At 39.7% G+C, this 18531-nt stretch overlaps 3 protein-coding genes across 4 annotated transcripts in view; 2 read left to right on the top strand and 1 right to left on the bottom strand.

The window, feature by feature from the left end:
• Nucleotides 1-1123: 1123 nt before the first annotated feature.
• Nucleotides 1124-4202, bottom strand: LOC120730541 (leucine-rich repeat-containing protein 10B). The gene has a single exon (XM_040026991.1). The coding sequence runs from the start codon at nucleotides 3313-3315 to the stop codon at nucleotides 2080-2082; it is 1236 nt and encodes a 411-aa protein (XP_039882925.1). The 5' UTR covers nucleotides 3316-4202; the 3' UTR covers nucleotides 1124-2079.
• Nucleotides 4203-9350: 5148 nt separating this feature from the next.
• Nucleotides 9351-16281, top strand: LOC120729909 (acyl-CoA Delta-4 desaturase-like). Of its 2 annotated transcripts, none has more exons than XM_040025891.1 (13): nucleotides 9351-9469; nucleotides 10277-10546; nucleotides 11129-11239; nucleotides 11536-11733; nucleotides 13497-13598; nucleotides 13678-13803; nucleotides 13893-13953; nucleotides 14045-14121; nucleotides 14343-14440; nucleotides 14750-14846; nucleotides 15036-15115; nucleotides 15518-15643; nucleotides 15779-16281. In XM_040025891.1, the coding sequence occupies exons 2-13, from the start codon at nucleotides 10337-10339 to the stop codon at nucleotides 15828-15830; spliced, it is 1338 nt and encodes a 445-aa protein (XP_039881825.1). In that variant the 5' UTR covers nucleotides 9351-9469; nucleotides 10277-10336; the 3' UTR covers nucleotides 15831-16281. The 2 variants fall into 2 exon arrangements, with proteins under 2 accessions (XP_039881825.1, XP_039881824.1); XM_040025890.1 differs by lacking the exon at nucleotides 9351-9469 and adding an exon at nucleotides 9479-9579.
• Nucleotides 11655-18531, top strand: part of LOC120729910 (acyl-CoA Delta-4 desaturase-like) — a 26719-nt gene continuing 19842 nt past the window's right edge. Inside the window, exon 1 of the mRNA XM_040025893.1 lies at nucleotides 11655-11733. The gene's annotated coding sequence lies outside the window, so the exon portion shown is untranslated. The remainder of the gene's footprint in view (nucleotides 11734-18531) is intronic.

Genomic DNA, 18531 nt, shown 5'->3' with positions numbered 1-18531 from the left:
AATCTGAAATGAATGTTTCCAGTACCTTGTTAAAACTATGCCACAAATAATTAAGGCAGATCTGAAGGCAAAAGGGAGATACTGGCAAACATTAGGATCCAGTGAGTGTGTATGTCAGCCACAGTGATGCAAGACAGGCAATGTCAGTCTGTTGGTTTCTCCAGTGATGTAGTCTGGACTGAATTAACTATTTGATTAACTGCCAGGAGGTTTTTATACATAAAATTTCCCCAGAGGATGACTTTGACTGATTTTGGAGACCCCTTAAGATTTTCATCAGATCAGTTTTGTTTTGTCCAAAATCTACATTTTGTTAGTTTTAGCTATAATTGGTTTAGAGCAAAGGAAATGTTAGCAATCCAAAAAGCTGGACTAAGACGAGTTAACGCTATAAACAATGCTACCTCTCAATATCAGCATGTTAGCAATGATGCTGTGAGTCAGCTGGCCTCATAGCATAGCTGCACACACAGCTTTGTTATTATTAGAAGTAAAGGAAGTGACCAAACAAGAGCTGAAACATCACTTACATGAGGTAAATTAACACATGTAATAGTAATTCAAGTTCAAGTCAAGAAGTTGGAACCAAATGTGTGTTTTTGTTTGGTTATTTTTTAGTTTTGCTCAAAAGTGATGTCTTTGCACACACAATCCAGGCATTAAAACAAACATTTCCATGATTCAAACTATATTTCTCATTTAACATATTAATCAGGCTTTCATTTTTTTATATATTAATTAAGAATAAAGATGATTTTTCTATTAACAAAAGGACATACTAAGCTCTGTTATAGCACTCTGTATCATTTTAAACATAAAACGCTAGATGTTAAAACCTTTTGCCCTCTCTCGGATGTAATGAGAGGAAAGCTTGGGGGACTCTACCTTTCTCGACAGCGACCAAAAAAACTGTATAATATTTACCAAAACAGCTAAACAGTAGTAAAAATATCTATCAACTGCTGCCCTGCATTTATAATATGTATTATGTGTGGTTTTCCGTGTAGAAACAAATCTAAAATTAGAGTGGTGAGTCTGAGTCTGTTCCCGAGCGTAGACACACGAGTTGACACGCTCTGCCTCATGAGTGCAAGCATTAATATTTTAGTGTTGGGATAAATATTTCACTCTTTCAATGAGATGTGAGAAAAAGATACGTGGAGGGACAGAGGATTGGATTACACGCGCGCCCCACATGAATAATGAGTGCAGAGATGAGAGGAGAACAAGGGCCTGGCCTGCTCCATGCTAGAGACAAAGATAGAAAAGGTGTAGTCACAGACAAAAAGGAGTACACAAAGGTCACCCGAGCCTTCACCTGACCTGCAGGGGGGCTTTTGATTGGTGGTGGGGGAGTCAAGTCTATTTCATGTTCCCTCCCTATGGACTTCCCTTTTATGGTGAGGCACCCCAGCTATTCATTGCTGTAATAATCCCGCTCGTCTCTCGTTCGTTCTGGGCACTGACACTCACAGGAATGCTTACACAACACTGACAAGAGTTGGGGGGGTTTTGTTTAGCATGTCATAAATATTTTGTATATCCAAGTCCAGTACGTCCATTTGCACGCACAGACAGTCTCGGTTTATAGAAATAGTGATGAACCAAGATGAGGTGCACTGTCGAGCACATAAAACAGACACTGATGATGATGTAACAGAAATGTTAAATTGTGTCAGTGAAGCAAGCGGCGGCCAGTGGTTTCACCACTTCACAATTAAGAAATAAATTCCCCCAAGTGACTGACATAATCAGACAGGTAATTATTTAATAACGGGAAACTTGGTCTCCTATGCCCACTGCAAGTAGTTTTATTGTAAAACAACTACACACACTGTACACACACACACACTCTCTTTACCTGAGTCCAGCTCTGATCTGATCATATGGAGATGAGTGAGATGTTGTTAATTTTTAGACACATAATGCCCGGCTCATTTATATTCACAGCAAACAACAGGTTTTAAATTAGCAGCACAGCTACACAAAAAAGTCCCAAAACATCAACTGTATCTGCAGGATTTCCTGTCATTCATGTCCAGCTTGTCCTGCAGATCATCTGGATCTTGGAGGGGCCTTTCACGCCCCTTCATCTTGTCTCCCTGTGTCATCCAACTCCTCCACATCCTCATAGTCCATCTCAGCCCTCTCATACTCTAGCTCCTCTCCCTCAAACTCAAACCCTTCTCCCTCACATATCAGCTCCTCTGTCTCATATTCGACCGCCTCTTCGTCATATTCGAGCTCAGTCCCGCCATACTCGTTTATTGGAGGCTCCACATACCCTCCTTCCTCTTCCTCCACTTCATCCTCCACTTCTTCCTCCTTCACCAGAAGCTCTTCCTCTTTAACATCTGTGTCCTCTATGGTCACTGCAGCTTCATTTGGTGCTTGCTTTGAGCTGCTGTTCTTGAGGATGCCATGAATCACCGGCTCCTCTCCTGCAAGTGCCAGCTCTTCTGCCTCTTTCTCTGCTGCCTTTCGTCGTCTCTCCTTCCTGGCCTCACGCACCTCCAAAAACTCTGCAGCTCCCTCCCCAACCAAGACGGCGTCTTCACCTACTATAGGAGGTTCCTTGACTGGGTTGTGGTCATAGGAGAAAAGGCGCAGGGCTCTGAGACGCTTCAGGCTGGGAATTTCTGATATCTTGTTGCGGTCCAGGTCTAGGATCTCCAAGGACTTCATTCGAAGAAGGACTTTTGGGAAGGTGTCAAAGCGGTTTCCGTAGAGCCACAATCCCCTCAGAGCCTCCATGCGCCACAAGTCAGGAGGCAGAGTCTTCAGGCGGTTGTCCCCCATCTGCAGGGACTTGAGGTTGGGTAAGTCATAGAGCACTCGTGGGAATCTCTGGAAGTAGTTGCTCTCCATCCACAAGCACCGCAGATTCTGCAGGTTGCTCAGCTCAGGTGGAAAGCTCATTAGGCGGTTGCTGCCCAAATAGAGGCGGGTGAGGTTAGTGAGGTCGCAGACGGCCAGAGGAACATCTTCTATTTTGTTGAAGTCGAGGGCAAGTATCCGCAGACCCTGCAGCTGGGAGATGCTGTCGGGCAGGGTGCGCAGGCTGTTTCCACAAACATAAAGCTTCTCCAGATGCATCAGGTCACAAACACGTGAAGGCAAACGCTTAAATTTACGGTAGCTCAAGTCCAACACGGGGTCTCCACTCTCCAGCAACTCCTCCACTCCAAGCGGAAGTTCCTCCTCTACTTCCTGCACTACTTCCTTCTCCTTCTCGGAAAATTCTGCCTCTTCGCCATCTTTCCCCCCCTCTTCCTCCTCTTCTTCTCCCCCTCCCTTCCTGGAGGAGTTGCCCATGCTGTTGCCTGCAGCACCTTTGTGACTCCTGTGTGAGTCAAGACAGAGTCATTTGATGAGGGAGTGTCTGTGACAAGTCAACCCTGAGCCTGGGAGCTGCTGCTGTTTTGTGGTTGTACCCACTGGCTGCAAACCACATCCTGGCCCGGGCCAGTTAACACTCCGGCAGCCATACCAAAGCAGTTTGTCAAGTGTCTCGTTGTCCCTTCATCTACAGCTTCATCACAAAACAGCAGCGGAAAAGATCTAACAAACTGCAGAGTAATAGTAATGATAATAATAGTAGTAATAGTAGTAGTAGTAGTAGTAATAGTAATAATAGTAATAGTAAAGGTGTTGTTGATAGTTGAGTTCAACAAAATCCAGCTGAATTTTGAGCTGAAATTGAATTCTTGCAGTCCTTACCCTCTTCTCTCCTCTCTAACTTCCTCGGGGCTTTTAAGCGAAAGATAACGCCACCTGTTCACGTGATCCGGTTTCTCTATTAGAAGAGGAGAAAAAAAGTGCCACTAAACAGGGAGCCTACCTCCCCTCTTCCTGCGGATAAACCCACAGTGTGTGCGCACTCAGTGACCTGGCTGGCGGCAAAGAAAAACAGTTAATGGAAGTCTGTTCACTAGTTAATGCAGCTGCTCCCCATTAGAGGCCGAGGTTTCCCGGAGTAATAATCCGCGCCCGAGGAAAAACAAAAAAACTGCACATACTGGAAAAGAACAGCGCTCACTGACTCCCCTCAACTCCTGATGTTGGCCGCTTCTCTCCATCAGTGTGAAGGTTTACATTCAACTGCTGCCTCCCTCCTTCTGTAACAGGAACAGGGGGCATTCACGTCACATGGCCAGTGTGTCCTCGTGTGAGTGCATGTGTGTCTGCGCGCGTATGATAGAAGTAGCCTCTTAGAAATAAATATATTTTAAAAAAGAAGCAACTTAAAAACAACTTTTTCCCACAAACAAACTGTTAGGTGTGAGGGTTTGATCAAACGATAAACAAAAAAGAATATTAATAGTGATAAACATTATCCTGATATTTATGTTCATCTGCACAGACGACAAGCAAATTCGCAGGCTTACCTACGCTTATATTTACACATTCGCACATGTATTAACCGCCAGCGCCACTTTTTAATTGCAATTAATAGTTTTTAGATTCATTTTGTGTCTGGAGTATTAGTCCTGCCACAGAGTGACACAGAGCACACATAATCGCAAGCGTTACAGTTTATTATTTTTCCTCGTAAAATGTTGTTACTATAAATCCATACGAAACGAGAAACAGCCTTTCAAAACAAATAAATACATTTGTGGTTTTGCCGTTTGTAGCTACTATAAATCTTTATGTACGGCTATTTGTATGTTTGATGATGGAGATGAGGCTCACTGTCCACAGTGGTCTACTTAATTTTGGTTTTACTCATTTTTGTATGTGACCTGCTGAGACCTATAAAATTGTTTGACAGAGCACAAAACTCAAGACTTGCTGTTATGTTTTTTCTCCTAACCAAATCACTGCAAACCAAGTAGTCTTTGGTCACTCACATTCTTATGCAATAGGACTCCCAAGTACAATATGAGATTCACATATAGTATGGTTTTATATGCAAACCTAAAGTGAACAAACAACTCTGCAACGATTGCTAAAATAATTCTCTTTTACTGTTGTTGCTTCACATTATGGCTCATATAGTTTAATTGTCAAATTTTTTATGTAAAAATTCCATCCATCCATTTGCTTCAGTTCTGATGGCCAGTAGGTTGCCTGTAGCCACCCTTTGGATCCAGTCTTACAGATCATTAAGCCTTTTTGGTTTAAGTGATGTTGTCACACTTCCTGTTGTCTGATGTTGTCCAACCATGAATCAAAAGTCAGAGAGAAATTCCAGGGGTTAATCCAGAATCATCAATTAATCTAACATGCTTGTTTTTGGACTGTGGGACAAAGCTGGATTGCCCGGACAGAACCCACGCACACTCAGAAACGTCCCAGACTGGATTTGAACCTTATTGCTGTGAGGGCTAATCACCCTACAGTCAACCTTTGATTTCACTTTGTTACACTACATTTTCAGATGGCTTCTGAAAATGTTTCAGTGATCAATACTCTGAATTCCAGAAAAAAAAAAAACCAAACAAAAAAACCCTCCTGATTAAGGATTTTCCGCACTTCATATTTCAGTTCTGTTTTGTTAATTATTCAGATGACTTTTTTTATTTAGCAAAACGATCGGTGGAATAATTTAGTGCAGGAAAAGTCTCAGCAAATGCCAATAAACAACTCAAAGCTTTACAGGGTTTTAATTTTTCTCTACGTGACACAGATACAGTGGACTAAAGTGCAGCTCAGATTGAAATGAATGTGACACGACTGAAAAATATTCCTACACCGCGGCTCAAAATAGCTCCAACATTTGGGTGAGCCCAGAGCAGTTTTAACTAAAAGGGCAACAACAGTTCCAGAAAAGACTAACTTTGTCCAGTACAGAACTATTCTCTGTTTCTCATAGTTTATCCCACAGTATTACAGGATATTACTGAGACTATTGTAGCGTTTTCAGCCATTTGTTTTTCTGTATTAAACTAATTCAGAATTCAGTTCAACCTTAACATTATACTTTAATCTGAAAGAAACACTGAAAGAAAAACATCCTAAAATAATGAAGGTTCAAGATGAACCAATCCGACACTGTATTTTTAATGAATCTGACCATATAACTTCATCTCCCGTAGCTTAAAATTTGCAATGCTGTTTATACTGACTATACTGAATTTGTACTGAGGAGATTACGGCATTCACATAATGCAATAATGATCACATGCTACTATCAACAAGAACATGATACTTTCTATCTTACTATTGATACTTTACTGAGCATTTCATCCCAAATTACTTACCTTTTTGTTTTGTTTTTGAAAAACAGACTCAATACTTGGCAGCAAAAGGTTTTTAGAAACATCTTTAGGTTCTAATATTTCTTCTTTACACTTACATATCTGTTAATGGGTTGCAACCTATTCTGACCCAAATGTTGCTTTGAATGAATCTTATGTGTCATTTGAATGTAAATCTCCAAAGAAATATTCAGATATGAGATAATGTAACTGATGGGATGAAAGGTGTAGTGATGCCAAAGTAAAAAGTCTCTCACTCTTTTCTGAGGAAAATACCCCCACCTTTCATTTGAGGGACCAAAATGAAAGTTAACCTTTAGCCCGAATTCATCAAAAAACTTAACAACAGCATGCAGGTTTTCTGATTGACAGTCTATGCTGTTGGTTGTGATACTGAGGAAAAGTCTGTAAAAGATGCTGGGGTCGGATGTGCAGGGCTTCTGTCAGCTTGATAAGCTATGGCAGAAGAAGCGGACAAACAGGGAGACAGGCGGCGCGCTGCTTGAGGATAATCCTGTCTGATATGCTGAGGACCAAAAGAGCTGATTAGCAAATTTCTATATAGCATTAAAATGACCCTGAAATGACACAGTGAACTGTAAGCAGGGGACATAAAAGACTGAGACCTCAGGCAGTGAATAGATGTGACTGTTGAGGTGAAAGTGTTGAATGCAGATGAAGCACTGCATGACTTCACTACCATGGACAAACACACACATAACAAACACAGGGACAAGGAAAAGTAACTCTAAACAGTTATTAATGATCATTTTTTCATGGTGGTCTAATGGAAAATCAATAATTATTAAGTATTTAATATTTATATATATTTCATAAATGTTTCTGGAAAACACAAGAAGCAAAACGGAAAAAATGAGAGGCCTTCATGCTTTTGCAACTTGAGGTTAAAAGAGAACAAGGAAGCAATTTCATTAAAGGAGCATATTTGCACTATCTTCTGGTGAAGGAGAAAACTGCAGCTGATACAGCATCATTGTGCTTATTTACAGTAAAGGAAAATATGTGTGATTTGATGATGCAAACAGTTCAAGTCTAAAAACAGAATGACATCAGGCAACCATTTTTGTGTTTACTGTAGTGCTTACTTTGTAGGTATCCACATTTAAATTGAATGAAGGGTTTAGGAGTTTCAGCTCCTTAACATGTGCCAATCTCTTTTTAAAGGGACCAAAAGTATTTGGACTCAAAGTCTATTTCATGGGCAGGTCTGGGCAATTCCTTTGTTATGTCATTGTCAATTAAGCAGATAAAAGGCCTGGAGTTGATCTGAGGTATGACGCTTGCATTTGGAAGATTTTCTTTACTGTGAACAGATAACATGCAGTCAAAGGAGCTCTTCATGCAGGTGAAACAAGCCATCCTTAAGCTGTGAAGACAGAAAAAAACCCTTCTGAGAAATTACTAAAATATTAGGAGTGGCAAAATCTGTTTGGTATATCCTAAGAAAGAAAGAAAGCACTGGTGAACTCAGCAATACAAAAAGACCTGGACATCCACAGAAGACAGCAGTGGTGGATGATGGATGATGGTGGATGATCACAGAATCATTTCTAGCCCTTCACAATAGCCAAGCAAGTGAACAACACTCTCCAGGAGGTAGGTGTATTGATATCCAAGTCTATCATAAAGAAATGACTAAAGTAATTTCTTTGTTTTTGGCATGAAGCTTTCTCAAGTGACAGCTCAAAGTCTTGCTAAAGTTTTTATACTGTGTGTAAACTGGCAGGTAACTTTCAGTTTTAACTAGATTTTACACACTATGAGCATTAGAAAGTTAAAGGACATCACTGCACAGCGCCACGGTGCCATGGCTCAATAAAAAGGTTAATTATACATTTAAATTGACCCTAATCATTTTTTGTTTTTTCGGAAATAATTCTGTTATTGTATTTCTTTCTAAAGAAAACTGATGTGTTTAGAAATGGCATGCTTTGAAAAAGCATATGAAAGTTTTAACAAAAACTTCATTTTTGTCCCTGTTTTATTTGTCATTTCTGTGAATACAATATGGGTTTATGAGATTTGCAAATAATTATGTTCTATTTTATTTGCATTTTACATAGCATCCCAACTTTGAGGGAATTAGGCTAGTAGTACAAATTGTTGTCTTATTTTGCAGCACCCCCTCCAGTGATTATTTAACAAGGAAACTGTTAACGCTGACATTTTGTTTTTCAGTGTCAAAGGGTCACACTAAATAAAGAGAGCCTTAAACATGGAAACTTTCTGCTCTCATACAAACACTGCCAGCACAATTATTATGACAATCTGAGAGACCAGGGATGTTAAATTGTGAGTCACATACAGCCTACATCGATCTTAAGTGGGCCAGACCAGTAAAAGTGCTGTCATCTGTCAGTGAAAAGAAACTGAATTACAACTTGAATCACTAAAATATCTTAATATAAGGGAAAAAGTGCAATTTTAACAGAATGCCTCAGTTTTTCTACATGATAAAGAAACAGCGGTTTAGCTAATAAAGAACTCTTTGGGTTTAAATTGTAAGAAATGTGTCAAATTACAGAAAAAGTTCTAGTAGCTCATTGCCCTGACTGTCCTGTTATCATAAAATAGAAAGCTGGATTAAAGCACAGTCTTACAAAGTTTTTTAATTGATATTATTAATATTTATACTTACAGTGGATCACTGAAAAAAAATTATATAGTAGATAGTATTTAAAAACAGGAACGTTCCTGTCATTTAATTGTTTATCTATTGCATAATCACTTTGATGGAGTAGCAATGATTGGGGATAGTTGAAATGTATTTAAAAATGTAGTTGTCCTTCAAAGCTATCCGGTGGACTAGATTGGAGTCTTTCGATTATGGTCCCCGGACCTTATGTTTGACACACCTGAATTAGACTCTTCGACGCAAACTACAGCCCAGTTTCCATGTAAAGCATTTAGGGAGGATGGAAAGTAACAACAAAAAGGGAGCAGGGTTGAGATGACCCCTTAAAGACCTGCTGTGTAGCTGTGTATTTAGTCCGCTGCACAAATCAGAAGCAGCTCCACATCTCCTACAACCAATCGGACTCATGAGTCCACAGTTAAAGTCCTCCAGGGGACTGTTTGCGGTCTCTGCGATCACACGACTTTGCGCTGTCCAGATGGTTTATGACCTCTGGTACTCTCGCCGCCAGACGAGAGAATGCTGTGCGCCGATTGGCCCAGACGCCTCGAATGATTCTGCTTGGAGTTTGTACCGAATGAGTGCGTGGATGTGACAATGAGCCTACAAGGTAAGCATGGGGATGGGTTTGGGGATGCTTGTTATATAAAAGGGACCCGAACCCTCAGAATCGATCTCTTATTAGTGTGCCTGAGGGACGCTGGTTAAAATCTGGATGCTGTAAGTAAATATTAATTATCTACATGCTGTGACGTGCATAGCTAACCACCCGCTATCTCCCGCTATTATTTAGCCATTAAATGCTTTTCGATAGCGGTTTGTCGGTTTTGTCTTGGTTTCTACACGTTAACGACGATCAGACTTCTCCCAGTCCACGCATTCGTGTGGAAAACGCACTTGTGTGCGTCGATGTTTTTCCTGTTTTTAAGTATTTGTGGGTGTGCGTCTGTTAGATTGATCTTTAATGTCGATAAAGTTAGTAGGTGAAAACCGACCTGATTTAGCTCCATTTGGTGGTTTCCTAGCTTCACTAGTTTCCCCATAGTAGTGGGTGATGTTGCACTTCTCTTTGATTTAGATCTGGACCACAACCAGCTCAAACAGCATAGAAAAATCTGCCGTACGAGTTTTTCTCTCTGCACATTTCAAACCATTTGAAAGCCATTTTTTACACTCACACTGAAAAAAGGTTTCTTCACCTTCAGTAAACATGAAGCAATGATTGTGAGTAAGATGCAGCTGAAACTTCTAAAATCAAAGGTTTATTTATTCAAATAACCAATGATTAAGGAACAGAGTTGGTACTGGACGCATACCAAGCAATTTTTTGCCCAGATTCCATTAAATTTAATGGTTTATGTTGCCTGTATGTAACAAAGTTACATGGAAATTTTGTGCATTTTTTGTGTGAAAACAGGTGTGAAACTTTGTGACCTGTTAGAGCTCAGGTGCATTCAGACCAGAAGCAGCGGTGAGGATGGGAGGTGGAAGCCAGCAGACGGTGCCGGGAGAGCCGGACAGCGGGAAAGCTAAAGGTGTTTACACCTGGGAGGAGGTGCAGAGCCACTGCAGCAGGAATGATCAATGGCTGGTCATCGATCGAAAGGTTTACAACATCACTCAGTGGGCCAAAAGGCATCCGGGAGGGTTTCAAGTCATCAGCTACTATGCTGGAGAGGATGCCACGGTACGTCATGTTTCCTTCAAAATACAATGAAAATATACAGGCCTGTGCATTTATGTTCATATCATTTTATTTTGAAAGAGATCACATGAAACTATCATCATAAGCGTTAATTCATTTATATTTGTTCAAGATTTGTGTTGCCATTCCAATCAAAAAGTAAAGTTTATGCCAGTCTGTGAACGACACCTGGGCTTCCCACAACTCCTAACATGTCTCTAAGTTCCTTGCAGCTCTAACAGAAAGAGATTCCCCCTCTGAGGTTTTAGTATACCTAAATAACTGTTCCAGAATAAAAATAGCAGAAAGCTCGATAATATGGATGGAAGAACATGAGTAGGTGTAGCAGAACCAGCTACAGCACTGAAACGCTGCTTTCAGGCAGCTGAATTATGATAAACAATGTAATGTCATGGTTTCACAGGCAACTGAAACTTACAGAGAACATCATTTTACTTTTGGTATTTTTACATGTTAGAATTTAGCTGAAGTAAATGCATGATTAATTTTTTTACAATCTGATAACTATTTCCACTGCTACCTAACTTTTTAGTAAATTACAATTTTTGTTGTGTTTGTTTTTAGGAAGCATTCACTGCTTTTCATCCTGATCCTAAGTTTGTGCAAAAGTTTCTGAAGCCGCTGCTGATCGGAGAGTTGGCAACGACTGAGCCGAGCCAGGACCGAGACAAAAATGTGAGCCTTTAATCAAAGTCCCTTTTTTTATTGACAACATATGAGTGATCTAGTGTAATAAATGAGAGACAGATGTAAGTTTGATAATTCACTGATGTCTTATGTTAGTTATGAAGTGCTGAGTGTTGGGAACATCTGAGATTCTAGGTGGGTTTTTTAGCCACCTTAATGTCTTGTTTCACTGTATGAAAACCTAAAATAGCTCCAATCCAAAATTCTTGATTTCAGAAGTATCACATCAATATATTTCAGTTCCAGTTTTACAGAATTGTTTGTTTCTTTTTCTCTGCACCCAGGCAGCCATCGTGCAGGATTTCAAAACATTACGAGCTCAGGTGGAGAAAAGGGGTCTGTTTCGAGCTCAGCCTTTGTTTTTCTTCCTCCACCTCAGTCACATCCTGCTGCTAGAAGCCCTCGGATGGCTGACCGTCTGGATGTGGGGCACAGGCTGGATACAAACACTTGTGTGCTCTGTGTTTCTCGCAACCGCTCAGGTGATTCAGACATAAATTTTAAATGGGACCTATTATGCTTTCCTTATGTTTTGAAATATATGCATACACCAAGTGCATGGTTACATTAAACAGAGACAAAGTTTTAAATAATGGATATCAATAATAATGAATGTGTAAAAGTGAGCCAAAAACTCAGCCTTCAGACTGCTCTCAATGCACAGTTTCAGTTTCTGTTCTTGCCCCTTTACAATGCCAGTGATGGAAGGTATTCCTAATATGTTCATCACTGACACTGCTCTGGCTGTCAGGACAGAAGCCCCTCCCACAGACTGTGCAAATCTTCTGTTTACAAAAGCTAACCATTCATATTACAGTTTTTTCTGATTGCTTAAGCACATTTTTTGTAACTATTGGCTAATTTAGCAAAACTCTTCACACAAATAAGAAAACCTGTCACCCAATAATCAAAACATTGTAGTTCTCTTGCAAAAGCAAACACAGCTAGATTAACTCTTCACACCTTCGTAAAAATGGTTTTTCCGTATCAAACAGTACACACAAGCCATCATCTACTAAGCACACAATGCGCCAACTGCACACTGATGGTATGAATACAAAACACATCTGGCTTTTGCTTTCTCTGTGCACAAGGTAGGCTATGTCAGTTTGAGCTCATACTTTTGTCATAGAGCCGTAAGCATAGAGGGATCCAAACTTCAAGTACTGGTGTTTATTCAAACACATCAAAACAAACACAAGTGTTTATTTCCAAGTATAGGATTATTTGCAATCGCCATAATGACTATATGGGTTACTTGGTCTGCAGTGAACATGCTTCCTCTGCCCCCAGCATCTGGTCATCTAGCAATTCTGTAAAGTAACAATTTCAGTATTTTTACATCAATGGTATTGGTGTGTTTCTCATTGGCATATGGCAGTGCTACAAATCTTTGTGCGAAGTGACTGTACTAACCGATTCTCATTTCAAGATGTCCTTATGGTACTTGCTACAGTGTAGCGGCTCGAGTTAGGCTGGACCCGTTGGCCAGCTACCCTCAGGGTCATTCCACGGTTGATTACATGGTCCACTATTGTAGCTCTGATGTCATCAGCAATTCTATTTCTTACTCTTCCTACCCTTCCTCTCCCCCCCCCTCGTCTTCCTCTTGCTCCTCCTTGTCCTTGTCGTCCTCTTCATCCTACTTCTTCACCTCCACGTCCTCTTCCTCGGCCTCCTCTACTTCTCACTCTTTCTGCTCCCTCCATTGTACTCCGCACACACAACTTACCTGTATTATAGTGCTTAGGCTGATTGCAAAGTGAACTAATTATCTAAAAAAGTTTTCACATGTGAAAGTGTGCCAGACAGTTGGCAGATTAGTGTTAATGATAGCCATACATGTGTATACTTTTGCTAGGAGTGTGTTGGAAATTTGGTAATTGAGTGTTGTGCAGTGAATTGTGCCTACAGTTTTGCAAAGTGTGTGTTACAAAATTGCAAACTGAGTGCAAAGCAGTTTTTGTGCTTTTAGTTTTGCAAACTCAGTGAGTGGTTTTGCTATAAGTCTGAATAGTTTTAGAGATTGTGCTACAGGAATCACAGTTAGGGTTTAAGCATTCAGAAAAAACTGTAAAGGGAGCATAAATAATTGTTTGAGAAAAGTATGAACTGAGATGCAGAAACACAGGACTGATAAAAGACAAACAGTTAGTCATGCATACAAATACATGGTGTTGGAAATCAGGTCCATTTAAAGAGAAGTCTTTCACCCAAAACATTTGTTTTCCTGCTTCTTCTCCAGGCACAGGCTGGATGGCTGCAGCATGACTTTGGTCACCTGTCTGTCTTCAAAAAGTCCAGCTGGAATCACCTCGCCCACAAGTTTGTCATTGGTCATTTAAAGGTAACCTCTCTTAGTTATAATCCTCTCTCCATGGAAATGAAACACAGATACTTAAAGGTTTTTTTTTTTCTTTTTTCAGGGAGCTTCTTCCAACTGGTGGAATCACCGACATTTCAGGCATCACGCTAAACCCAACATCTTCATTAAGGACCCGGATATCAACACGTTGCACCTCTTCGTACTTGGCCGAACTCAACCAGTGGAAGCAAGTAGCACGAAGATAGTATTTCTTATGTTTTTAAGCACTCGCACGGTCCAACTCGTCATTATCCACTGTTTACCTCTGTGTTACAGTACGGGATAAAGAAGATCAAACACATGCCTTACAATCGTCAACACAAGTACTTCTTTCTTGGTATGTTTTTTAAGAGTCAATTAAAAAGAATAATAACTACAACTTTTTAACGTTGCACCTTTTTTATATATTTATATATATATATATATAGTGGGACCACCGCTGATCATTCCAGTTTTCTTCAACATTCATGTAATGCAGACCATGGTATCCCGGCGTGACTGGGTGGTAAGCTGTGTAGTATATTAGATTTCATATAGGCATTTTCCATTTGATGTGTCAGATTGAATTTTGTATTTGAGCTTACAGTATTTAAGAGAAACATTACAGCAAAAAAAAAAAAATGGCACAGAATAGAGCATATGTAAAAATAAGATTATAATTAATCATGATTTTCATAATTAAAAAAGAAATTACATAAATCATATAAACTTTCTTGTCTTGTGAAGGATCTGGCTTGGTTCATCTCATTCTACCTTCGCTTCTTCTCCTCTTATATACCCCTGTATGGCCTAGTTGGCTCATTGGTGCTCATAAGCATAGTCAGGTAACTATTTAAAATAAGAAAACATTGCACTCATTAACAAATGAATTGTTACCAGTTAACAGACTTTGATGCCTTATATTGTCCATTCCTTTCAAAATATATTGTCCTTGAGCTGAGATGCACCATATTTTGCTCTATATTGCTGGAATGTGTGTGGAAAAGCCTGACTTTATTAGCAAACATTAAACTTAACATATTTGACCCCTGTATACCTAATAAAGTACACTGCAATAGAAAGTGATTCCATTTTTCGTACCCTTTGGCCACGTTATGTATCACCTCAATATGATATTGTTTTTAATGTTACAGGTTTTTGGAGAGTCACTGGTTTGTGTGGGTGACTCAGATGAATCACATACCGATGGACATCGATCATGAAAAGCACAGGGACTGGCTGACCATGCAGGTACCTGTACCACTTTTACAAGGTTGTATAAAAGTTTTGGACACTTTAAATATTTTCTGCATTTACCCAATACTCATAAACATCCCAGATCACAAATATTGGTCTCTTCTATTCTCTTTACACCTTCCCTTATATTTACTAGGACCTTATTAACTCATTTGCACTCTTTTGACTCATTCTGTCATTCAGTTACAATCCACCTGTAATATCGAGCAGTCCTTCTTCAACGACTGGTTCAGTGGACACCTCAACTTTCAAATCGAGCACCAGTAAGTGAAATTTGAAACCTGTCAAAAACTAGAGCACGACTGTGTAAACTGAAGTACTGATAATAATTTAACAACATTAATTCTGCATTTAAAGATAGAAAGTCTCTATTATAAAAAAAGAGTTTTAAAGAATAGTCAGAAGACTGAGAGATGTAATTCATCAGGCATGGTCACAGGCACACATTAAACTCAAGCTACACCACTTAAACAGTGGTGAACACTATTCGGATTTTACACCCATCCATAGTGAGCTATCGCCCATTTTTTCAAACGGAATTTTTTTTCTTGCAGAACTACACTCACTGTTTACACACTTATATGTTACAATGATTTTATGTAACAAAATATGCCACAATGCAACAATTACAAAAAAATCAGCTTCCGTTTCTTTTCTTTTGCAAGCTTGTTTCCAATGATGCCGCGGCACAACTACCACCTGGTGGCCCCACAGGTCCGTGAGCTCTGCGAAAAACACGGGATACCTTACCAAGAGAAAACTTTGTGGCGAGGCTTCGCTGATATTGTCACGTAAGTACAATGATAACAGAGCATGAAAATGGCTGTAAATACAGTATATGACTCAGTCTTCTTTTATGGAAGGACTGCTTACCTGACACACACACTGATGGGCTGGCTATTTTTTGTTCTGACTTCCTCATTCAGGTCACTGAAAACCTCAGGGGACCTCTGGCTCGATGCATATCTCCATAAATGAAAGACTGTATTTTCCTCCACTGGTGTAAAAAGAGTGTTTTTCTCTTTTTCAATAAAAATCGACTGTATCTGTTTGAGTCAATGCCGTGGGAAAGATCCCTCTTATTGTTGTAACAAAGTCTTTGTTTGGTTTATAGATGATGGGGTTTTCCTAAGTTGCCTTAACAGTATCTTGATCAGCAGCAATGTGATGATAACACAGCTCTAAACCTACCTGTGACTTATTATTAGCATTAGCATCACCAGATGTAAAAGAAAACTATCTGAATGATTAGACACAATCATTTATATAAACTACAAAACCTTTGTAAACTGTTTGCTATTGTTTGTGAAACTACTTTAAATGAATGTAACTACTTTGTAACATGTTGTGCTCTTTCTATAGAGAAACCATTACACTGCAATACCACATGAATAATTTCACTGAGACCAATAAATCAAACTAAAAACTCTCTAAAGTTTTCTGTTCTTGTTTATATAGGGCGTGTTATAACAAGGGAATAAACATAGTGAAAGATCACCACACTGCATTAGTGATCTGTCACTCAAAGATCTGCTTTGCCTGACTCAGGAGTCACTGCTTGTTTCACATTGTTTAGTGTTATTAATCTTTGAATATTGTCAAAAACTGCAGACACATACTGTACATATACATGGCTCACTGGGATATTGGGATACTGGGATAATTCATGCAACTTCTTTTCATTGCTGTTAAGATTTTAGGTTTAGCTGGGACACATTAGTGCTCGTTTCCCTAATAAGCACTGATCTGATTAGCATTTTCATTTCAATTTTAATTCTACATTTGTAGAATATCTTTAAAAGCGTAATAGCATACATAGATGCAGCATAGCTTTGTGCTAAATGCTAGCAGGCTACATGTGTGAGGAATTTTGCATGCACAAAATGATACGGAAACGACATATTTTTCAAATGATGAAATATCTTGAAATATATCACCTACAACTTGTATCTAGTTTTATGGTGATAATGATCATCTTATTGGTCATGAACAGGGAGGGAGTGGTCCTACTGGTTGACTCCCTCATTATAAAGGCATGTTTGGGATCTCCCTGTCGCCATGACACTAATAACAGTAATATGATCAATGCTATGACTTGCTGACGTCTTCACATGTTTTCCTGGTTTTTATAGCCATGGTTACAGCTTAAAATAGTTCGGAACTCAAACGCTTTCATTCATTTCTTCACCTCTCAAGGATCCAACCAACCAATGACAAGAAAAGGTTTCTGTACTTCACACAGTAAAGTAACCTGTACTGTATCGTGAGCCAGGTGAGCTACAATGTCACTGATGATCTGGTACTCAATACTCAGTGTCTACAGCTGCAGCATAGAAAGATGATGGAAACAAATCTCATCTGATTACCACACTGGAGGCATCTGATTAAGAAACACATCCCCAAGCATTGATAAAGAAACCTTTACCCTTCTCATTAGCTCGTATGTTAGATAGTAATGCTCTACACTTCTCTGAATCCATTATAGTACATCTTGATAACATGCCTCAGCTGTTCAGAGCAGATAAGATTACAACTCAAGTCAAAGTGACATGAACTCACAAATTACGCAAACCTGAAGAAAAACTGAAAAACATGAACTCTCCTGCCAGCTGAGTTTGCTGTCACCAAACAAACTAGTTTCTGAACAAATACTTCCCAAAAAGAGTTCAAATCCCATAGAGCAGACCCAACCATGTGATTTTCTTTTACTGTTCTTCCACCCTGCAGCATTTTGGGTGGGCTGAATCACCCAAGATACAAATGGAGTTGAATGTTGCAGAGCATCTGTCAACTTAGTGAACTGTGGCAAGCCACTAATGAGCTGTGAGCACAGTAACTTGAGCATGATGCAAATGAAAGGAGATGCAATTCATTTTAAAGATGTCTACTTTCGAATTATCAAGTTATATTATGTGAAACACTTCAAAAACTCTACCCTCTTGTGCCTAATGTGGCTCTGTTGCCTTGCTGCAAATGGCCACTGAATTCAGGTATTCTGATCACTTCCATGCCTACAGATGTATAAAATCAAGCATCTAGGCATGACGCCAACAATTTAAATAGTAAAATTTCCTTGCTTCTACAGTAAACTGTTTGTAGTATTATAAACAAGTGGAAGTGATTGAGAACAACAGCAACAAAGACATGAAGTGGTAGACCAAGTTAAAAGACAACAATGTCAGTGGATGCTGAGGCGCACAATGTGACGAGGTCGCCAACTTTCTGCAGAGTCAGTCACCACAGACCTCCAGACTTCATGTGGCCTTCAGAATAGCTCAGTGCACAGAGAGCTGATGCAGTGGTGAAAAGCACACCGCCAGTGGACTCTAGAGCAACGGACATCACACGTCTCCATCTGGCAATCTGATGGATGAGTCTGTGTTGGCGGTTGCCAGGAGAACGGTACTTGTCTGACTTCATTGTGACAAATGTAAAGTTTAGTGGAGGGGTGATTATGGTGTAGGGTTGTGATCAGTCCCTTATTTCCAGTTAAAGGAACTCCTAATCCTTCAGCATACCGAGACATTTTGAACAATTTCATGCTCCCGACTTTGTGAGAACAGTTTGGAGTTGCCCCCTTATTATTTAAAGATGACTCTGCACCTCTACACAAAGCAAGGTCCATAAAGACATTGATAAGTGACTTTGGTCTGGAACAACTTGAGTGGCCTGCACAGAG

The sequence above is a fragment of the Simochromis diagramma genome, unplaced genomic scaffold (genome assembly GCF_900408965.1).
Source record: "Simochromis diagramma unplaced genomic scaffold, fSimDia1.1 OVJJ01000293.1, whole genome shotgun sequence".
NCBI lineage: Eukaryota > Metazoa > Chordata > Actinopteri > Cichliformes > Cichlidae > Simochromis > Simochromis diagramma.
The sequence above is the reverse complement of the archived record's forward strand: the minus strand, read 5'-3'. Positions and strand labels throughout refer to the sequence as shown.

What these genes read in the sequence shown, in the direction of transcription:
- LOC120730541 (XM_040026991.1), bottom strand. Translation starts at nt 3,315, where the DNA reads ATGGGCAACTCCTCCAGGAAGGGAGGGGGAGAAGAAGAGGAGGAAGAG.
- LOC120729909 (XM_040025891.1), top strand. Translation starts at nt 10,337, where the DNA reads ATGGGAGGTGGAAGCCAGCAGACGGTGCCGGGAGAGCCGGACAGCGGG. An exon ending in TGTTTCTCGCAACCGCTCAG is followed by an intron (nt 11,734 to 13,496) that starts GTGATTCAGACA and finishes CTTCTTCTCCAG; the next exon opens with GCACAGGCTGGATGGCTGCA. An exon ending in AACTTTCAAATCGAGCACCA is followed by an intron (nt 15,116 to 15,517) that starts GTAAGTGAAATT and finishes TTCTTTTGCAAG; the next exon opens with CTTGTTTCCAATGATGCCGC.